This window comes from Thermobia domestica, chromosome 5 (genome assembly GCF_964235325.1).
Source record: "Thermobia domestica chromosome 5, izTheDome1.hap1.1, whole genome shotgun sequence".
Classification (NCBI taxonomy): Eukaryota; Metazoa; Arthropoda; class Insecta; order Zygentoma; family Lepismatidae; genus Thermobia; species Thermobia domestica.
The window spans coordinates 171,738,228-171,757,745 of NC_137458.1; the positions used below are offsets into that span (position 1 = coordinate 171,738,228).

The following is a 19,518-nucleotide window of genomic DNA, read 5'->3' on the forward strand; positions in this document are numbered from 1 at the left end:
GCTTAGTTGAATTGACCATTTCTGCATCGATTAAAGCAATATTTTTTTTTTTTAAAAGAAATAAAACAAATAAAAATAAAAAAAAATAAGGTGACGAAATATATTATGAAACTAAAGCGATGTTATCAAAACTATTATTATAAAAATGTGTACATATCTACCAAAATACTTAGTACTAATGAATCTCCATGGGATCAAGCCCAGCTCAAGTTATTTCGTCGACATCATCTACCAAATCTTCGGCGTTATCATCGTCAGCTTCAACTGATGCATTGTTATGCACATCTCAGGAAAAATGGTGCATAGGAATTCATTCCCAACTCCACTTAATTAGTCACATAGCGAGAACGTGGACGAGCTAGCTCATGTTTGCAGGATATTTCGCGTTCTGGGTTCAAAATGTGCAAGTTTGCATGCTATTCACGGTAGAGGCTCTTTATGCACATCTGAAGGTAATAACTTTGGAATAAGCAAGACACAAAGAGGAAGAAAAACTTAATGGAAATCCTGTAACTCATAAACTCCGCAATTTTTTACTTCTGAGTTTTTTCTTATTATTTCTAATTTTTAAATGTTTTAAAAAATTCTCACTTCAAATATTATACATTGACAAGACCAAAACATTCCAACTCATACTCAACTCAAGAAAATAATAGTTTTTTTTTTTTCTCCTTACATGAAAATTTACTAAATATTTTATAATTTTCTCTAATTTTTAGTAACAGTCTTGCAATCAACATAGCGTACTGAAACTCGAATTCTGATGGCCCCAGCTGGTAGCCAACATATATTGTAAAGGGACTGATTGACATCGGTTATCGAATCTGTGACCCGGCAGAATGTCGCCCCAGATAGCGAAGGAGGAATGTTTAACATCCCATCAGTGACGTAAGCCATTTCTTTAGTCGGAGAATTTACATTACATAAGCTTATCTAACTTGATTGAAATATAATAAAGTCGACAGAAATCTTCCTTTTCTGTCCACGTACCGTCGAAATAACATAAATCAACTTTCTATAAGTTGTCACTTTCTCAATCCCATTCCAAATTTTCTCACTATCAGCATGGCCTGACACTTCGTCTTCACCAGAAAGAAAACGCTTTGGCAGGAGCTATCAGTATCATTCTGTCATGACGCCCACAGAATCGTCATAGGTAACAAAGATCAAGAAGTCTTTTGGGCTTTCTTTCGTTAATTGACTATTTGCCTTGTAGCTGTTGTTATTTGTCTCTGGTCTGGACAGACACTGTTGGTGACCATCGTTTTCGCTGCTTATGGTTCTGGATGATGGTCACTTGACTTCCGTTGTATAGAGCCCAATGTCAAGCCGGCCGGCCGAGGGTCAAAGAAGAGCAAGGAAGTAAAGTTGAACAAGGAGCCTGTCGTCCAGTAGTAAGCGACCCTGATGTCCCGAGATCGAGACTTGGGCTTACAACATCTGCACCTTGATCTCTACGTTGTAGTTTGTGGTTTGAGAGACGGTTCGTGACGTATACCTGGAGCGAATGAAGTAACGCCGTAACTCGGCAAGTAACAGGCAGCCCTTGCAATCTTTTCACAACCTCATGTTGATCTAGTCACCTATCCTCTGCATACCCTGTAAATTTGATTGTTGAGTATTATTCCCATGTTCATTATAAACTTACACCCTATGTATCTACCGGGTGTTCAAAAAGTAACTACGCAGTGCCATGTTGTGGTGTGCTAAGTGATGATTGATATGATTGTCAATTAGTAATACAACATTTTCCATTGTTTAACATATTTGAACCATATTTGAGCAGGTATTTGTATTTGTTCACAGGTCCGGTTTGATTGAAGATCATTGTCTTGTGTGACATCATTGGGATCCAGGTCATCATGCTGACGATTGAACGAAGAGAGTTTCTTGTGGAGCATGTGTTCCGCAATGGAGACAAGTTTACCTTAGCAGTAGAAGCTGCATTTGCAGCAAAGTTCCCAGGAGTGAAGATGCCTAACCGCAACGCTGTACGGAACCTCAACACCAAGTTTCAAAAGACCGGAAGCGTTCATAATGCTCGAAAATCAGGTGGGCCATCCACAGTCACATCCGCAGAGAAGGTGGCGGAGGTGCAAGACGTGATGCTGCACAGTCCAAAGAAATCGGTTAAACGACTAGCTTAACAGGCCCACGTGTCCGTGGGTTCTGCTCAGAAGATTCTCCGGAAGTCGCTCTCCATGTATCCGTAAAAAATTTCGATCGTGCATGAACTGAGAGACATCGATCGTGAACTTTTGCAACTGGTTCCTGTCCTTCCGCAAGACAGTGGTGAGGGGATTCTTGACAAAATGTTTTTCACGGATGAGGCATGGTTTCACCTCTCCGGTTACGTGAATAACCTGAATAATCGTGTGTGGAGTACGGAAAATCCGCATGAATTGCATGTGTCCCCACTGCATGATCAAAAGGTTGGTGTTTGGTGCGGCGTGACTTGTAAACGCATCATTAGGCTCACCTTCTTTCAGGACACCATAAATGCAGAACGGCATTGCACCTGCATTCTGGAGCCCATCCTAGGTGAACTGAATGAGGACGAAATTGAGAATGCCTGGTTCCAACAGGATGGGGCAACTGCACATACCGCCCACAAGGCGATGAGCTTTTTACAGGACATTTTCGGTGATCACATCATTTCTCGAGGACTTTGGCCTCCGCGTTCACCCGACTTCAATCCACCGGATTACTTTCTATGGGGTACGTTGAAGGGAAAGGCCTATGAAGACAATCCGCACACCATACAAGAACTCAAGGTGCACTGACACGTCACATTCGGAACATCACTCCCGATGTTCTGCACAACGTCTTCAAGAACATGCAGAAACGTGTGCAACTGTCTTCAAGAACATGCAGAAACTTGTGCAACTGTCTTCAAGTGCAAGGGGATCACTTCCAGCATCTCTTATGACTTCTATGACCTTAAAGTTTAGCTTCGAGTTAATTTTAGTTGTTTAAAGTGATTTATGGAAGATAAAATACGGCAAGTTATGCACTGCATAGTTACTTTCTGAACACCCTGTATTTCACACAATAGCCTTATGAGTTTTGCGCTCTACCTATTCTACTGGCTACATCTTTGTTGAGGTAGAGACTGGTTCTCTCTCTCCCTGCAGCCGGTTTCAAAACCGCCGTTTTGAGTATAGCTAAAAATATTTTTAAAAAATCTGAGGAAAAAAATAATTTTATTGTCTTTTCCTTACTGTGCGGCCTCTTGTACAATATGCTTTATATTGATTACATAGTAAATAGGATACAGTTGTTTGTAAGTGACTTTTATATAAGTTAATTTGTATTTATTGTTAACAATTTTTAATTTTATTCATTTTTTTGCTAAAATATATGCTTATATTATTTTTTTATTTATTTTTCAATTTAATAGCACGAGATATGGAAGACAGTAGAGGTGACAGTTGAAAAAGGAAGATCTGTGTTCCTTTCGCCTGATCAATTTGGATTTCCCGAAGCGTACAAAAATGTAATTTGCCGCATGGAACTTTTAAATGAACCAGTTACTCAAAGAGTTGGAATTTTTGAACCTCCGGTAAGTTCGCTGTACACTTATTGTGTACTGAGAATAAAATATCTTATTAATCGTTTTGTTACTATATTTTGTATGGCTCCAGGATACTTTCTTCAAGTAAAAAAGGCAGAATTTAGAAGTAAACATATAAAGTAAAGCATAATACAATTAAAACTTACAAAGTAACACATACGAGAGAAGGCAGAAATTTCTTACCCCTCACCATGATAGGGATGTGCTGCTAAGATTTCCACAATGATAGGTTGGCATACCACTAATTAATTTGTCTTTTCATGTCCTGTTGAATTGGTGTTATAGGTAGAAAATTAAGCAGTGGCAGTATATTGGAGAACTTATCAAACTGTGTTTAAGTTCCTCCATCTTCAAGGAACATTGGCGCAAACGTACATGATTGTAATTTGAAAAACTGTTTCCTGCAAATACTTTAAAATAGAACATAACTCTTCATGATCAAGTTACTAATGCGCAGCTGTGGTATTATCTATGGATAAAAGCCTGCTCACTTTAAAGAGAGGATTCTGTCTTATTGAGCTTTGGTGCTGAAACGATACGTTCGTCTTCAATTAATCAATTAGTTAAATGAGATAGAAACCTTAGTAATGGCAAAAATGTGTTCCTTCTCGCATTTTAAAATATCTAAATTCGGAACAAATACATTTCTGTCTATGTTTTCCCATAAAATGTGACTTTCATGTTTGTAGCATGTTAAACTGAAGTTCATTTTTAGATTAAAAAAATGATAATTGAGTAGTACATAATACCATCATTACACTTTCAGATTTCTTCCCATGGTTAACGTTCCTATTATCCTTTAGATTGATTTTTATATATATATATATATATATATATATATATATATATTTCTCAACTTTTTGAGTTACGAACTAACAAACAATTCGTTGGAGGTGGAGAATCACCGAGTCTATGTTTTTTTTTCTTTTTTTTTTCTGTGGAATGAATATTTTCATTTATTATCGAAGATTTTTCAGTTTTATATTCAGAACGCCCTAATTAATTTTTGTAAACAGTGACTGTTGTTTTTTCATTTAAATCGAAACTTATAAGAAAACCCATGAAAAAATCATCGTCCTTTTCTCCCCTTTAAAGAAATATTACTAATAAAAACTATTTACTTTATGTCCATCTTTTTTTCTCGTTTATTGATGATGCATTCGATAGTGCTTTTAAGATCTATTCCCAATCTCTGTGTAGTGGCATCCGCTGTATTGTACTGTGTATGAGAGATGTTAGTTAAGTTTGCGTAGGCCTTCAGTGTCTATAGCTTCGTTACAAAGTTGGAGAAATCTGAGGAGGACACCTGCAATTATACAATAATTTAAGATTCCTTACCAGATAAATTTATTACAAGGCGCCAATTTTCCCTCGGTCTGTTGTCCCGAATGTAATCTGTACGAACAAATTACTGTTAGTTCAAGTATTATTTCATTTGTGGAAGTGGATAATTGAAATAGGAAAAAGAAGTTATTGACTGAAAGTGTGTGAAGTGATTGTGAGCAGTGTCACTGTGTTTCATAACACATTTGATACAAATATTGTGAAAGGAAGGAAAATATATCCCTCCCTTTCATAACGTGTTCTGTAATAGCAATTCTGAAACAAAGGAATGAAAATAACATGTATCATTGTAGCCAATATAAATTTAGAAACATCCATACTGACTAACAAGAATAATGACCTGTATTAAATACTGTTTGGAAATGTAATACCTCTCTAAATAGATCAAAAGGTGGATAATTGTGTAAATTCAAGTGAATACATCAAGAAACAAATGAAATTGAATATAAATTCCTTTGATGCTGCAGGTAAATAGCTCCAGGCAAATAGTTATCGATCTGAACCCATATATTCACATGGTCAATATCGTGCAATGCTTGGTTATGTAGAATTTTGAATCGGATCCCATTGAGTGCCCAAAATACAACTTTGAGGTGTTTTAATATACATATGAGACTACAATCTGGACAATTTTGAACAAATTCAGAGGGACTTTTCTATGCGAAATTCAAAATTCAAATCTTAATTTGAATTTTTGAAGTGTTGTTTTTTTATTTTACAGGTTTTTTCAATATAGTACAACTTGTAGAGCAACCTTTAAGCTTTCCAATGGTGTTTGTTCCACGTCTCTAGTTCACATCAACCATTTTATGACAATTTTTAATTATCACTGTAACTGAAAAAATGCCGTTTTTTGGCATTTTTAAACACTTTCAGGTGGAGAGAGATAATATTCATCAATGCAGTAGATATTCATCAACGATTCTTTAAAAAAATGTTAACAGAAAGTGGTTATTTCCTTTGCAGTGAATTAATAACTTCCATTTGGGATTTTTTCGTCTTTGTATACCGTACTATCTTATATTATGCCTCGTTTCATTGGGAAACAAGTTCTGGAATATTTATATTTCAGTTGTAATTTTCCTTCTTCTTCTTCTTTTTGTTTTTTGTTTTTATTTTTTTATACATATTTCGCTTAAAATCAGCATTTCTTCTTCGGTTAGTAAAGATCATGTAGAGCCCTTTTATTTCGTCTTTAGAGTATAATTTCTTGCATAGAAATTCCTTCATTCTGCCTTACAGAATTGTTTACGCCTGAAGAAGCTATGCTGAATCACTATCAATTATACAATGTGAACACGTTTCCATCTCTTTTCTATGAGAAGTATTTTAAAATTTTTAATTACTCAGTGAATATCTATCCTCTTTACCATTCGACGAAGTATCTGAAGTGCATCGTTGCTCTTTTTTAGTATTATTGTTAACTTCCAACGAAATAACGCAAAATCTGTGGTTGATATTACAAATTTAATTCACATTTTTCTAGATTATCCAAAACATCTTTAAGTAAAATACGTTGGAATTTTCGAGGTTGCTATGAACTTCCGACAGAATTTATGACATTACTATTGGATTGGAGGTTATTTTTCTTAATACTGTACTACACTTCGAAAACACCAATTGTTGTAATTGTAGTTTTTGTTAGAGAGCAGGTGGCTTAGTGGTAGAATGCTTATTTGTTGTGTATGAGGTCCTTGGTTCGATCCTTAGCCGCCAAGTAAGTTTGTAGTGGATAACATCGTTTCCGTGGGTTTTGTCGGGGTACTCCTGTTTCCTCCCACTTTCTTATTCCACCAATTCTTTATCATCATTCACTTGCTTTAATCGTCTCCCTTAGCCTAAAGAGCATAATTGTGGGACGTTAAACTGAAAGATTTCAATTCATTTCAATAGTTTTTGTTGATCCTAGAAATTTATATAGTGAAATTTCTTAAACTTTTCAACATCATGAAACGTATTAAAACTGAAGATAGTCAATGGAAGCAAGCCTCTTAATTTATTATTTGTTTTCGCCGGTAAGTTCACCTACGTAAATCTTACATTTATAAAATTCAACGTATGTGAAATAACAATGAAATATGACAGTAGGTTCCTTTTAGTACAGTTTGTATTTCTGTGTTAGCTTCTTTGTGTGTTTTTTTTTCCATTTAAGTTTATTCACTTTGTTAATAAATACTTTTTTTTTTTCTAACTTGACAGGTCTTTGACTGTATATTTAAGAAAGATAGTGTGAAATATACCCATTTTGGATCTCCTTTGTTACCAGAAGATTTAGCATTCATCCGATCATATCGATTTGATTTCAACGATACTATTATAACTAACTTCAAGTTAGTGATCACAATACTAGACACTCCATATTTGGTAAGTAAAATAAATTTAACCACTGAATATGTTGTTTACTTGTAATGAGTTCTATTATAAATCCAAATCTGTTTATATCATCAAAAATATTTTCTGTGTAATATCGGCTTCTTTCCTCAAATTAATATTTAATCTCCTCTAAATTAAACTAAATTGTTTCCAATGGATTTAAAGGTGTCATAAATAGATTGCCAACATGCAGTTTTAGAATTCCGAAAACGTATTTATACCAATATCTGGACGTCATTTGAACAAAATTAGAAATGCGACGTTGAACAGCTGTACGTGGTCGTTAAAATTTAATGCGTAATCATTGTTATGTATATTATATCATGTTGATACAACTTCCTGCTTGAATCTATGATGCTGTCAAATCTGGTGGATTTTTTAAAAACACGCCTGATGCAAAAAGGGTTCGAGGGATATATTCAGAACAAAATTCACCAATTGGAAATATAAGCCACTGTAGTCTTTAATATACTTAATTTTTGTGCAGATTTCGTGAATAAATTTAAGGAATTAAAATGACTTAATCAAATGATAATGTGTCTACTGTTGTTTTTCTTACAAGGTAACTATATTGAAAAATCCACTGGAAGTGAACGAATTTTATGGGACATCTTTTCCACTTGATGAAAATGCCATTGAATTCAACTCCCGTGATAGAACTGGAATGTGTAAAGTACGTTTTGCGCCGTACAGCAGTCGACTTCCAGGTACTCCTTGTTTTCAATATAAATAATTTAGTATATCTCACATATATAATCATATCTGAATATAAAAATGGATAGTTTAGGATTTAAAATTCCTTAACTATCTCATATTTTTTCTTTTTTCTTTGTATTTTAATTTAAAGACTTTTTCTTAGACACTACGAGGAAGCGACTCGAATCTTCGGTTAAAACCTTCGCAAACTCAAAATTTTGTGAAGGTAAGAAATATGAGTATTATTAACATATTACATTATTCTCTTACGATTCTGTTGTTTTAACGATATACTATATCATATTTCTTTGTATTATTTGTCATAATTATATGTAAAAAAACCTTATTCATTATACGTAGCAACGAAACATAATATATTAAAATATTTATTTAAAGAGCGCAATAGATCTAATGTAAAACATCTGTATGAAAAACATTATTTCAGCTTATGGTCAGCTTGTTGCTGGGGAGGAAAAGAGACCTGTGGATGCTATTAAAAGAAGTTGTGAAGAATTTATTCATTTGGGGCTGCGCTACAAACATATGACACCACCAACACCAGACAGGGATTTCATATTGCTTGTAGTAGAAAGTTTTGAGAAATCTGTGGATAATCAAGTTATACTAGAGTGGGTACAGATACCGGTCTTAATAAAGCCAGGTGAGAGTATTAAATTGCTTAAGAATATGCATGATGCAAGCTCTCCATACTTATTTTTCTCTGTTCGTAAAATGATAGTACAGACAATGATTAATGGTGTAGACTAATCAAATAATTAAACTTAGTGATAAAAATTTCATTAAAGTATTTCATGGGAACATTTAAATAATACTCATATCAAAACTGTTTTGTCATTATGTTCCCTGAATTTCGTCTTTCTTGCTTTTACAGCTAGTAAATTCATTATTAAAGGATTTAATTAATAACTTAAACAATTAGAGTAATAACATAAAACTGTTTGAAAAGTTCTTCACCCTTATCTTTGGTGTCATACTAAATATTATTTTAAACTTATAGTTGATTGCTATGAACATTTGAAGTAAATAATTAAATATCTGAGTTTAAACTGCATGTTTTTCTTTTGGCCTGTAGTAATTTATTAAAGATTACGTGAAAACACAGAACATGTTGATTTACTTGAAATAATTATATGCTGTTTGATTTTGACAATTGTTTTTCTTGGAAATTCATAGCCAAAATTGGTAAAAGCAAGTAAAGAGAGTGGTAAATAATAGATTTCGTCACAAAACTAATTAGAATGTAACACATATATGCACATGTTGATTATTTCGATGTATAAATTGTCTTTTTTGTTTCAATAGGTTTCCCAAATATTCCGCCAAAAGTTGCTTTTTCGAGTAGCCTTCTGTTGGATGCTGATCAGTTTGTGCTGACACCAATCACCGAGAGTCAAATAGCTGCTCGTGACGAGGAAACTTCCGACCCTTTACTTGTATTTAGCATTGTTAAAGAACTCGGCGACAATGAGGTAAAGAACTCGACATTTTCTTTAAACCCTGTTTTTGTATTTTTAATTTTATGTTTAAATCTCACTAAAAGTTATGTGCATGCAAATAGAAATGGAAAATAATTAAATTTTTCATTCTTGTTTGAATTTGGACCGTTTTTGAACCTGCATCTTAATACATGCCTTTGTTTCAAATTCAGGATGCCAGCAGACATTGGAAACTTGTTTCTTTTGATTTTTTCACTTTAATAGGTACAAAGAGATGACAAATAAAACTTCTTTAATTTTTACCATCTATTGTCCTAATTTTCTGCTCAACAGAGGAGAAAATCTACTGTTAGAATTATCATGCTGTTGTGGTTTTTTAAATCTGCATTTCAGTATTTCATATGAATATAATACTACGAAACTGACTTTGTTATTGTTCTGAGGTTATGCTGGTGCAAAGTGATTACCGATTTATATTTATTTTATCTTTGATATTGCTGAGTAAAGTGATTTACTATTCTTTGAATAGAATCCTTATAGGTTCCCTACACAACGTTATTAATGCTATATCTGTATGAAAAAAGGGGTATTAACATGTAGCTCTCATTTTGAAAAGAATATATTTACCATTAAACGCAAATCCGCATGAACTTTTCCCAAACCAATAAATACATTACATCTGGATCGTATAGATTTAATACTTTAACCGGTGATCATCTGTAAATGTATCAAATATCTAGTATGTTTGCATAAGCTATCTGCCGTATCTAACTCCATGAAAACTAAAGCAGTGGCTGGTGTAGTGGCTAGCGCGTGTGCCTTTATTCCACGGGGTTCTGTGTTCGATTTCCTGTGGGAGAGTACAATAAAATTAATTTTTCGTAATCATTCACTCATTATCATCCGTCTCTGTAAGTTAGTCGAAATGAGTGTTGATATTGATTTAAAATCAGCTAAATGTTTGATCAAGACATAATAGTCAATATAATAATTGCATATTTTATGAACAGTAAAGAGGGTTATTCGTCCTTATCCCCTGAGTGCTCGAAGTTTATTGAAGAACGCATGATATGTGAGTTAATTTTTGGAAGAGATTTCAGTTTTTGAGGCGCTCCACCGCTTAAAGTTTGTTAATTCTTCTCTTGTACCCTTTCTGAGTGTATACTTTCCTCATAAGACCAAACCTGCGCACCATGCATTTCAACTAATGAATGGTTCAGGTAGTCCGTCCACGAGTACCATAATGCTTTTTGTATTAGTACCTATTCGAACAAATGTGCAGGTTGAAGCGGACTTTTCCCTATATTCCATCGAAATATTTTTCCAAACTGTCAAGCTGTCAAGGAGACCTGAGACTTATCCTGATCTTCAAAAATCTCAAGAACTCTCTATTTTCATTCAGAAGCAATACCATCATAATCAATTTTAAATATCTTCACAATATATTATTATTATTATTATTATTATTATTATTATTATTATTATTATTATTATTATTATTATTATTATTATTATTATTATTATTATTATCGTTCTACTTACCTACCTATACAGGCGTGGCTGAAGGCAAAGATTATTTGAATTTGTAAATTAGTGTAAAATTTCGCTACAAATGTATTCATAATATCGTATTAAAGCAAAATATAAATGAAAGAAAGGTAATATTAATATACGACTTTCTACCAATCATCACAGAGTCATCATGTACAGTACCTGAAAGCAAATATAAGAGAGAAAGAGATACATTGAAACAAGCGTTGTAAAGTGTACGATCATCTCAAGAGTGATTTTTTCGACCAATCTTTATTTTGTGCGTCCTCCCCTGCTTTCATGCTTTTCATAGTGATGTAGAGGGTGGTCCTTATGATCTGATACTACATTTATTAACGTAGAACAATCTGTTTCCATATATTACTTTCGTAAATCTTCCTTTCGTATCTGTCCATCAGCCGATAAATTATTTTTTTAGTATAACAATTATAAGCCCTCTAGTATATGAGTCACTAGCTTGTTTACGTGATAGTTTGTTTCTTTTACTGCAAAAAATTCAGCCACCCATTTTATTGCTATCTCCAGCTAGTTGTAAATTGAAGAACGTCGGATTCTAAAAGTTTTACAGACTATTCAATTTGTTCTCTTTCCATGACTTTTTCGTGGCTATATTTCTAAATTCTTGTTTCAAAATTTGAAAATAATATACAAAATATTACACATTCGGAACAAGACGGATTTTAAATTCTGAAGTGTTTGTACGCAGTTACATATTGTATATATTGTTTTATTTGTGTATAATTTGTTACATATATTTTTAAATTTTGTAACAAAAATTTAGAAACGTGACTACTAGAAATTAAAAACAGTGACTTTGGTTTTAATGTTCTAAGGAGAGAAGACTACCAAGCGTTCTGGTGGACGCAAAAAAGAACTTAAATTTTTTCCTTTCTGATTGTATTCAGGATGTCAGTGTAAATACTAATGCAAATATTGGCAACTCGACCGCAGTTAGTTTGGCCGAAAAATGCATGTAACCATTTCACGTTCTACATTGAGTATGATACTAAATGTACCTCGTTTGAACTGCAGTTATGTGGACTTTCCGTTGATTATTGCTGTACTTGGGCACAGCATATGGAAGTGTAGTAATAGAAAGATATTTTGTAAATCCCCATATTCTTAATTTGTTTGACAAGTACCTGGCAAGCATCACTGTGGGAGACGTGAAGAGGAATTTAAGGCATATCTTTGGCGCAAATATATCATTTAAGTTTCGTGTTGACAGCTCTAGTAGCACTTGAGGATTGTGACGGATATTGTGTGAATTGCTCGTATATTTGAGTAAAACTAAGTATATTTTACTGTTCTTATAAATAAACGAATCTCATGTAAACTGTGTTTATAATTCAGGGTTGATTAATTGTGTAATACGTATAGAGCAATAAATTAGGAACACGAGGATTTTCGTGGAAATTTTCAAAATATCCTTCTATTACTTACTTTCTTTATGTTCTGTCCAAGCGCAGCGTATCCTAGAAAATGCCCAATTAAGTGCAATAAAAACGATCTTGTGCTTATACTCCACTTAGAAGTTTAAGGGATAAATTCATTTTTCTGTCAAGTCATTTGCGGTAAGTTGCCAAATTTTTACGAGCATTTATTTTTCACATACAAAATACAATCAAAGAGAAAAAAAGTTTTTTCTTTCTTTTTTTTTCTTTCTTGTTCCCACCAGAATGTTTGCTTGTAAGTTAAATAACAGCAGTTTAGAAGTCGACATTCTTTAATTGAAAACAGGCTGAAGATAGTAACAGAATTGGTTGCTGAAATGATTCCAGTAAAGAAAACAAAGGACACGTAAAGGGTTGTTATTTTTAAGAAATATGCATCAGATATTATATATATTACATGTGTCTTGTATATTTATGATAATGTAGTATTTGGCACGTGTTAACAATTCTACAATAGTAATATTACTCACTGTCTTCCTTTAGGGCCACATTGTTCATTTAGCAGATCATACAAAACCTATTCTGTCATTTCATCAGGCAGACTTGGAGAGTCACAACATTGCATATAAACCGCCAAATATGAGTTTTTCGGAAACTCAGATGTTCACTCTTGTATTGAAGGTAAGATTAAATAAAGGTAATGTTGAAAGTAAACTATAACGAGTTATGGTAAAATAATGTTTGTTTGGTATATTTTTCATAATCTCAAAATAGAAAGAAAGAAAAAGTTACTGATATACTAAGAAAACTATTACCATATGTTTTGAAGCGTTTCAGAAAGTCGTCTTAAATTGATCTTCCCTGAAAAATGGGATATTCATGTTCTTCCCGCTATTAAATTTTATTCATTTATTTACTGGTATTTGTTCATAGTTTCCATGACCAATTGCAAGATCAACCGTTATGGATTACTTTCAAATAACTCTAACTTCATTTTTTGATTATGTAATTGATGTATTTGGAATGTTTGGGGAGTGAAGAACATGTTTTCGACAGTATTCGCCTAGTCAGATTTCGACATACACTGATGCTAGCATTGTTCTTTAAGCTTAATTCCAGGCTGAGAGAAATATTATTGTTTTAGCTTCAAGAAACCATTTCTAACCGATCTAATTACCTCTTTGACATTTTAAAAGCATTTACCTAATAGAATGTGGTCCAAGTGATATGAGTGCCTGTAATCAGTTTGGCAATCTCATTAATATGGCGAGTAAGAACAAATTTGATTGTAAATTCATGGTGTCAAATGAGTTCGTTGTCACATGGGAGCGTATGTTATCATGAAAGACAATGACTTCTTTCAATACTGCCCGCTTCTGGTGGAATTAGTGGTTTATTTCTCACAATTCGGCACAGCTATCGTAGTTTGGTCTTGTCTACAGAAGATGAATGATTTCATTACATACCGGTACCCAAACAGGAACATTTAGTAGCATCTAACACTCTAATGATCATTGACAATTGTTGTACCAAGCCACTTTTCATCAGTGGCTACAGCCCGATGCAAAGTTTCTTTCCGATATTCTTCAGTATGAGAGATAGGACATGTAAAGTAGAAGGAAAGTATGGAAATGATTGAAACGTAATCTAGCGAAACTCATTAAATAGGGTTTACTAATCGAACCTAACATACCTTATCTGTTGTATTAGGATGAACCGCCAATTGAAGAATTACCGAGAACGAACCAAAATACTCCTGTTTAAACATATGCTCTGGCAATAAATGTAATTTCTTGATGGCCACATTAGTTTTATTCGGTATTATTACTATTAGCCGAAACATTTCTTCCAAGTAGCTGTGTGGTAGTTTAATTGAAATATGAACAGAACTCAAATAGGAATAATTACATTATCTGTCAGCAATTATTTGACAAAGTAAGAAATAACATTAATAGCATAGTATTAATACTGAAAAGAAAAAAAAAAAAAATGCTAAACAGGCCCTGGCCGATACCTTCCCAAATCCTTTCCATTGTTACTGTTGTTCTTAGATATCCAGTATAAAATGGCCTCTGAGCTGTATCTGGTTATTGTTAAATAAATAAATAAATAAAACTAAAATTTAGATCATAAGGTAATATAATTCTGAAGAATGAGCCTTTTTACTGATCTACTTGTATATTATTTTAAATTCTACACAAGTTCAAATTTTCACTAGCACTCACGGGAGAGAAAAAGATATAGCGGTTCCCTCTTCCAAATGAGGGGTAAATTTGGATAAGGACGTAACTAGCAATTCTTCAATTTTTGAGGAGAGCAGAAAAACAAACACCCTGATCCAATGAATGAACGTATTCATACACTATTTTTGGAGACAGGCGTTCGCTGCGGATCAGAGATATTACCTCAACACCACTTAGGCACATACGGACATGCTCAAACTTGCAGAAAACATGTATATCCCATTTCACCGAAAATAGGTCGATACGCCCTTATCCAAATTACCCCTTCAAATGATTTTTATGAGTCAATGTTGTATGATCACGTGCCTAGAATCAGATGTCATTTTTATTTTAAAAATGTCAACGGAACAGTGTTAGATACTTCCCGTCACATGCAGTATATCTGTTTAAGATGAGTATCTACTTCGTGGTATGAGAATTATACACACTGCTATAGAATACGAAGTATGTTTCTCGTTTAGATGAAAACACCATGCATTGTATGCGTGACATTAATCAAACAATGAGTTTCGTTTCACTGTGTGAAACTACTGTAGACTTCCAAACTATGGGAATTCAACTTAAAGTAGTACATCTATAACTACTGGTTACGGTAGTGACCCCACAAGATCAAAGATAGAACCTATTCCATAAACGCTGAATCCATATCAGAAAGCCATTACTCGCTATGCCTTACTGTTTTTATTCTATAGTGATAAAGATTGAAACCGGAAATCGTCGATTTAAACCACTTTCGGCTTGAAAAGAGGTTGAGGAGGAGATAGAACCTTCTTTTGGGAAGCAGAATCGAATGCATAAAACTGCATCTTGTATCTCTTACCGTTTTAGATCTACCAAAATCAGTATTGAAACCGGAAGTAGTAGTACCTACTTCTACTATCCATTTCATAAAGATAGGCCCCTGACTTCGCGGTGCTGCCGTGACGTCCAGTCAAAACTTATATTGCATTGGCGTACCTCGTTGGAATTGCTGGAATGTTGTCTTTTTAATATTTAAGACATAAAAATTTTCTTTGTACTATGTAGTGAGAAAAAAAATAAAAATTAATGAAAAAGTGCGTCTTTTTTCGTACTTTTTTGGTAAATCAATGTTTATATTACTATATTTCAGAAAAGAAATCACGTGAAATAATTTCCTGTGTACAATATGTAGATGCATCCATTAACTGTAAGTTGTGAAAAGTTCAATTTTCATCACTTGATATTTTTTGTGTAATTAAAACAAATGCACGACGCTCTGATCTCCTTTACCATGGTAGGTAGAGAAACGTACAAAACACTGTTCGAAAATTTGGAAGTCTAGTGTTCCAAATATTTGGAACTATTAACAAAAAAGGGTTTAGTTTTTAGAGTATTTATTATTATTATTATTATTTTTTAAATATTTACTTCAACATATTCTCTGCGTTAAGCGGTGAGCCATGTTGCAGCCCAATCTTTAAATTCCCCGCGCTTATATGAAGAAACAGCATACAGTAATTGGAAGTGCGGCAATGTTGTCGTGCAGTGTTGTCGCGTTCAGGAAGCTTGTAGCGCGAAGCCTACTTCATAAGAATGTATTAGGAAAAAGTATTTATCATAACCTTTCACAACATCATAAAAATAATAATAATGCATGTACACTCATGTCCAAAATTATTGTCGCATGTCTACAAATGTTATTGTAGGAATATAATTTAATAACGAATTCGCCTGGTATTTCCTATAATGTTAGTATGTGTATGATCGGCAAAGACATGTATGTGGCAAATTTCATGTCAAAAGAGCAGTAAATAAGAACAATAAAACGAAAATAAAATGTTCTTATCCATTTAGCAACATTTTGTTTTACTCGTGCTAATTTTCGTATTTATAGTTCTTTTCCTATGAAATTTACCACAAATATACATTTCCCGACTCTACATATAGTATCAGTATTAAAAGTATCCTGCAAAATCATTATCAAATTATATTCTTACAGGACAGTTATAGATATGCGACAATAATTTTGGACATGAGTGTACACATCTCAATTTAATCGAAATAAAACGTTGAAGTAACACATCCAAAAACTCATCTCTTAATCTATTTATTTACTTCATTCACTTTCGTCATGGCTTTGTTGACTCATCGCTGCTCCTGCTATCTTCCTGAATACTCATTAACAATGGCTCCATTTCTACCTCAAGATCTATCAGTATACACACTTTCCAGCTTACGAACATGTTAAAGGTTAAAAAGAAATGTATTGTAGCCTTGGCAATCACGTGTTCACCCAAGTTCTGTGATCAATTCCCCTGCCGAATGTACAGTAACACAGAATGGGTCCTTTGTTTTATTTCAAGGAAAGAAAACTATGCAATGTGTAGGTGACGAGAACTGTTTTTGCGTCTAATCACGTCACACTGATTACGTTTTCAACACTTTCCTTCAGTTCGTAGGCGTCAAAAACTTACATACGCACTCACATCATATGGGTTCATTGCAATGAGACGGACGAATGGACATTTATATTTTCCTGAGTAGGGCTATATCTCGTGCTTTCTGATTGAAAGGAAAATATGGACATTCCTTTACGAGCGGCAGTATTACAAAAAGAAGAGGCAAAATTTTTAGCGATGATGAAATTGCAGAACTGATGAATGACTCCGACTCAGACGGTTATGAGTTAGTAATTAATAATAATGACATAGATTATTCTGTGCTCAGTGGCGTATCCAGGAGTGAACAAGATAGTAACTCTGTTTCAAGTAAACCTGAGGCTGCGCCGGGAAAGAGAGAAAAAACGCGTCGTTCCTATTCAAAGGCAGATTCTGATGTAGCTTGGAGCGATAAAATTCAAGTAAATGCAAAACCCCTGTTTAGTGGTGTCCCGGGAATTGATCAAAGTGCTGGGCTTACAGAGTATTCCGCATATAAAATGTTTCAGCTGTTTTTACCAATGAAATTTTATAGTAAAAAGAAAAGTTGAATTGATTTTGAGTTTAACGTCCTGTTCAGCAGCGAGGCTATATGAGACGTGGACCTACTGATTAACGTGGAATCCAAACTACATTAGCTCCCGCCAGGAATAGTAGTAAAAGAAATGAATCAATACACAAAACAGCAGATTGAGAAAAAGAAAAAATATAAAAACAAAAATCTTTGTTTTCTAAATGAAAGCGTGTTACTTCAATTGAAAATAAGGAACTTTTTACACTAATTATTCACATATGCCTTGTACGGAAGCCAGCTTTACGCGATTTTTACAAATCAACTATGCAAGAGCTATTAGTATGACTGTCAAGTGGTGGAAGAAGCTGTTTTTTCTGCTGTTTGACTTATCACACATGACAATGCTCATATGCTGTACAGGAAGAAAGCAGGAAAACATATTGCACTTCGAACTTTTTATGCGAATGTAGCAGATAAACTGCTACACTCAGCAGGCATTGAAGTACAGAGACCTTCACCCGGTAGAAGGCTGGTAGCAAGGGACCATTACTCATAGAGAGTTTACCCCCAATATCTGCAAATTCTAACAGAGTAGGACAAAGGAGATGCAAAGTGCGTAGCATCCGCACGGTGAAAGGAAGTTTTTAATAAATATTAGCGTTTATTGCAGGGATGCAAATAACCACTCATCTGGGGCATGTGTTCATCGGTGCGGGCGAGTATTTAATATCATACGGAAGTTAAGTAGATTATTTTTATTATGTGATGTGAGCTAGTAACTTTTTTCTTGGGCGAGTAAACTTTTGTTGCTTATTTGCATCCCTGGTTTATTGTCTGACATATAAAGTTGGACTTTGCGTGGGAAAGTGCTTCGAAATGTACAACACTAAAGAGAAGTACTGGGACTCCTAGATCTGAAAACAGATTTTCTGTGAAGTGTAAACTCAATTTTACATATCAACTAAGGTTGTATCATATAATAAACGTTGTGCGTGTATTTGTTTCTGTGCAAATGTATTTTGTACTGCGTGCAGTAAGTGAAAAACTCACAAAAAGCAACAAATTTTCGAGGACCATCGCATGCAAATCCAAACAAGATAAGAGTTTACTTTTCTAAATTTGAACATTTAACACATTTACTGTATATCCTGTTAATTTCTAAGAAATTGGTTTAAAATTTGTGGAGACATTAAATTTTAAAAATATCTCTAAAAAGTGTCGGACAGTGTGCGTGACAAGTTTAAATTACCGTCCGGCTGAGAGTGTATACGCGCCAGGAAAATGTGGCAACGTAGCTGTCCGTATAAACTGCGATAGCGAAGGGTTCAAAGCAGAGAAGATCATAATGTCATATTTATGATTGTTTATTTTTTAAAACAAATCAAAACAGTTTGGTTGAAAAAGCTACTTTAAGATCTTTCTAAAAGGTTTTTCAGATTGTTAATACACCGCAGCAATTCAGAGATAATGATGTCTCACTTATTAGTGAATAACAAGAAAATTACTACGTGTTGAGTAATGAAATTTTCAGAACTTACAGGTAATACATGCATCTACATATCGTGCACAGGAAATTATTTCATGTTATCTCCTTTCCGAGATATAGTCCTATAAATATTGATTTACCAAAAAAGTACGAAAAAATACGCACTTTTTCATTAATTTTTATTTTTTCTCACTACATAGTACAAAGAAAATTTTTATGTCTTAAGTATTGAAAAGACAATTCCAACGAGGTACGACAATGCAATATAAGTTTTGACTGGACGTCACGGAAACATCGCGAAGTCAGGGGTCTATCTTTATGAAATGGATAGTAGTTTTGGTAGAGTATAGCAGATTCTGATGGTATGTTTCCTTGACACCCTGAATCAATTGAAGAAAACCACTCGTCACCATCTATTACCGTTATAGTTGTATGGTGATAAATTTTGAAACTGAAAATGGTAAACTTGAACCACTTCCTTTTGAAT

The 19,518-nt window shown here is 33.9% G+C and overlaps 1 protein-coding gene across 1 annotated transcript in view; it reads left to right on the forward strand.

Annotated features, from left to right (window-relative positions):
- Positions 1-19,518, forward strand: part of LOC145686279 (FRAS1-related extracellular matrix protein 1-like) — a gene marked incomplete at its 3' end in the record, with an annotated part of 157,231 nt that overhangs the window by 13,662 nt on the left and 124,051 nt on the right. The window contains 6 exon segments of the mRNA XM_081759410.1: positions 3,401-3,562; positions 7,118-7,282; positions 7,854-7,998; positions 8,433-8,648; positions 9,311-9,477; positions 12,933-13,070. Of these exon segments, the coding sequence (XP_081615536.1) occupies positions 3,401-3,562; positions 7,118-7,282; positions 7,854-7,998; positions 8,433-8,648; positions 9,311-9,477; positions 12,933-13,070 (993 nt within the window).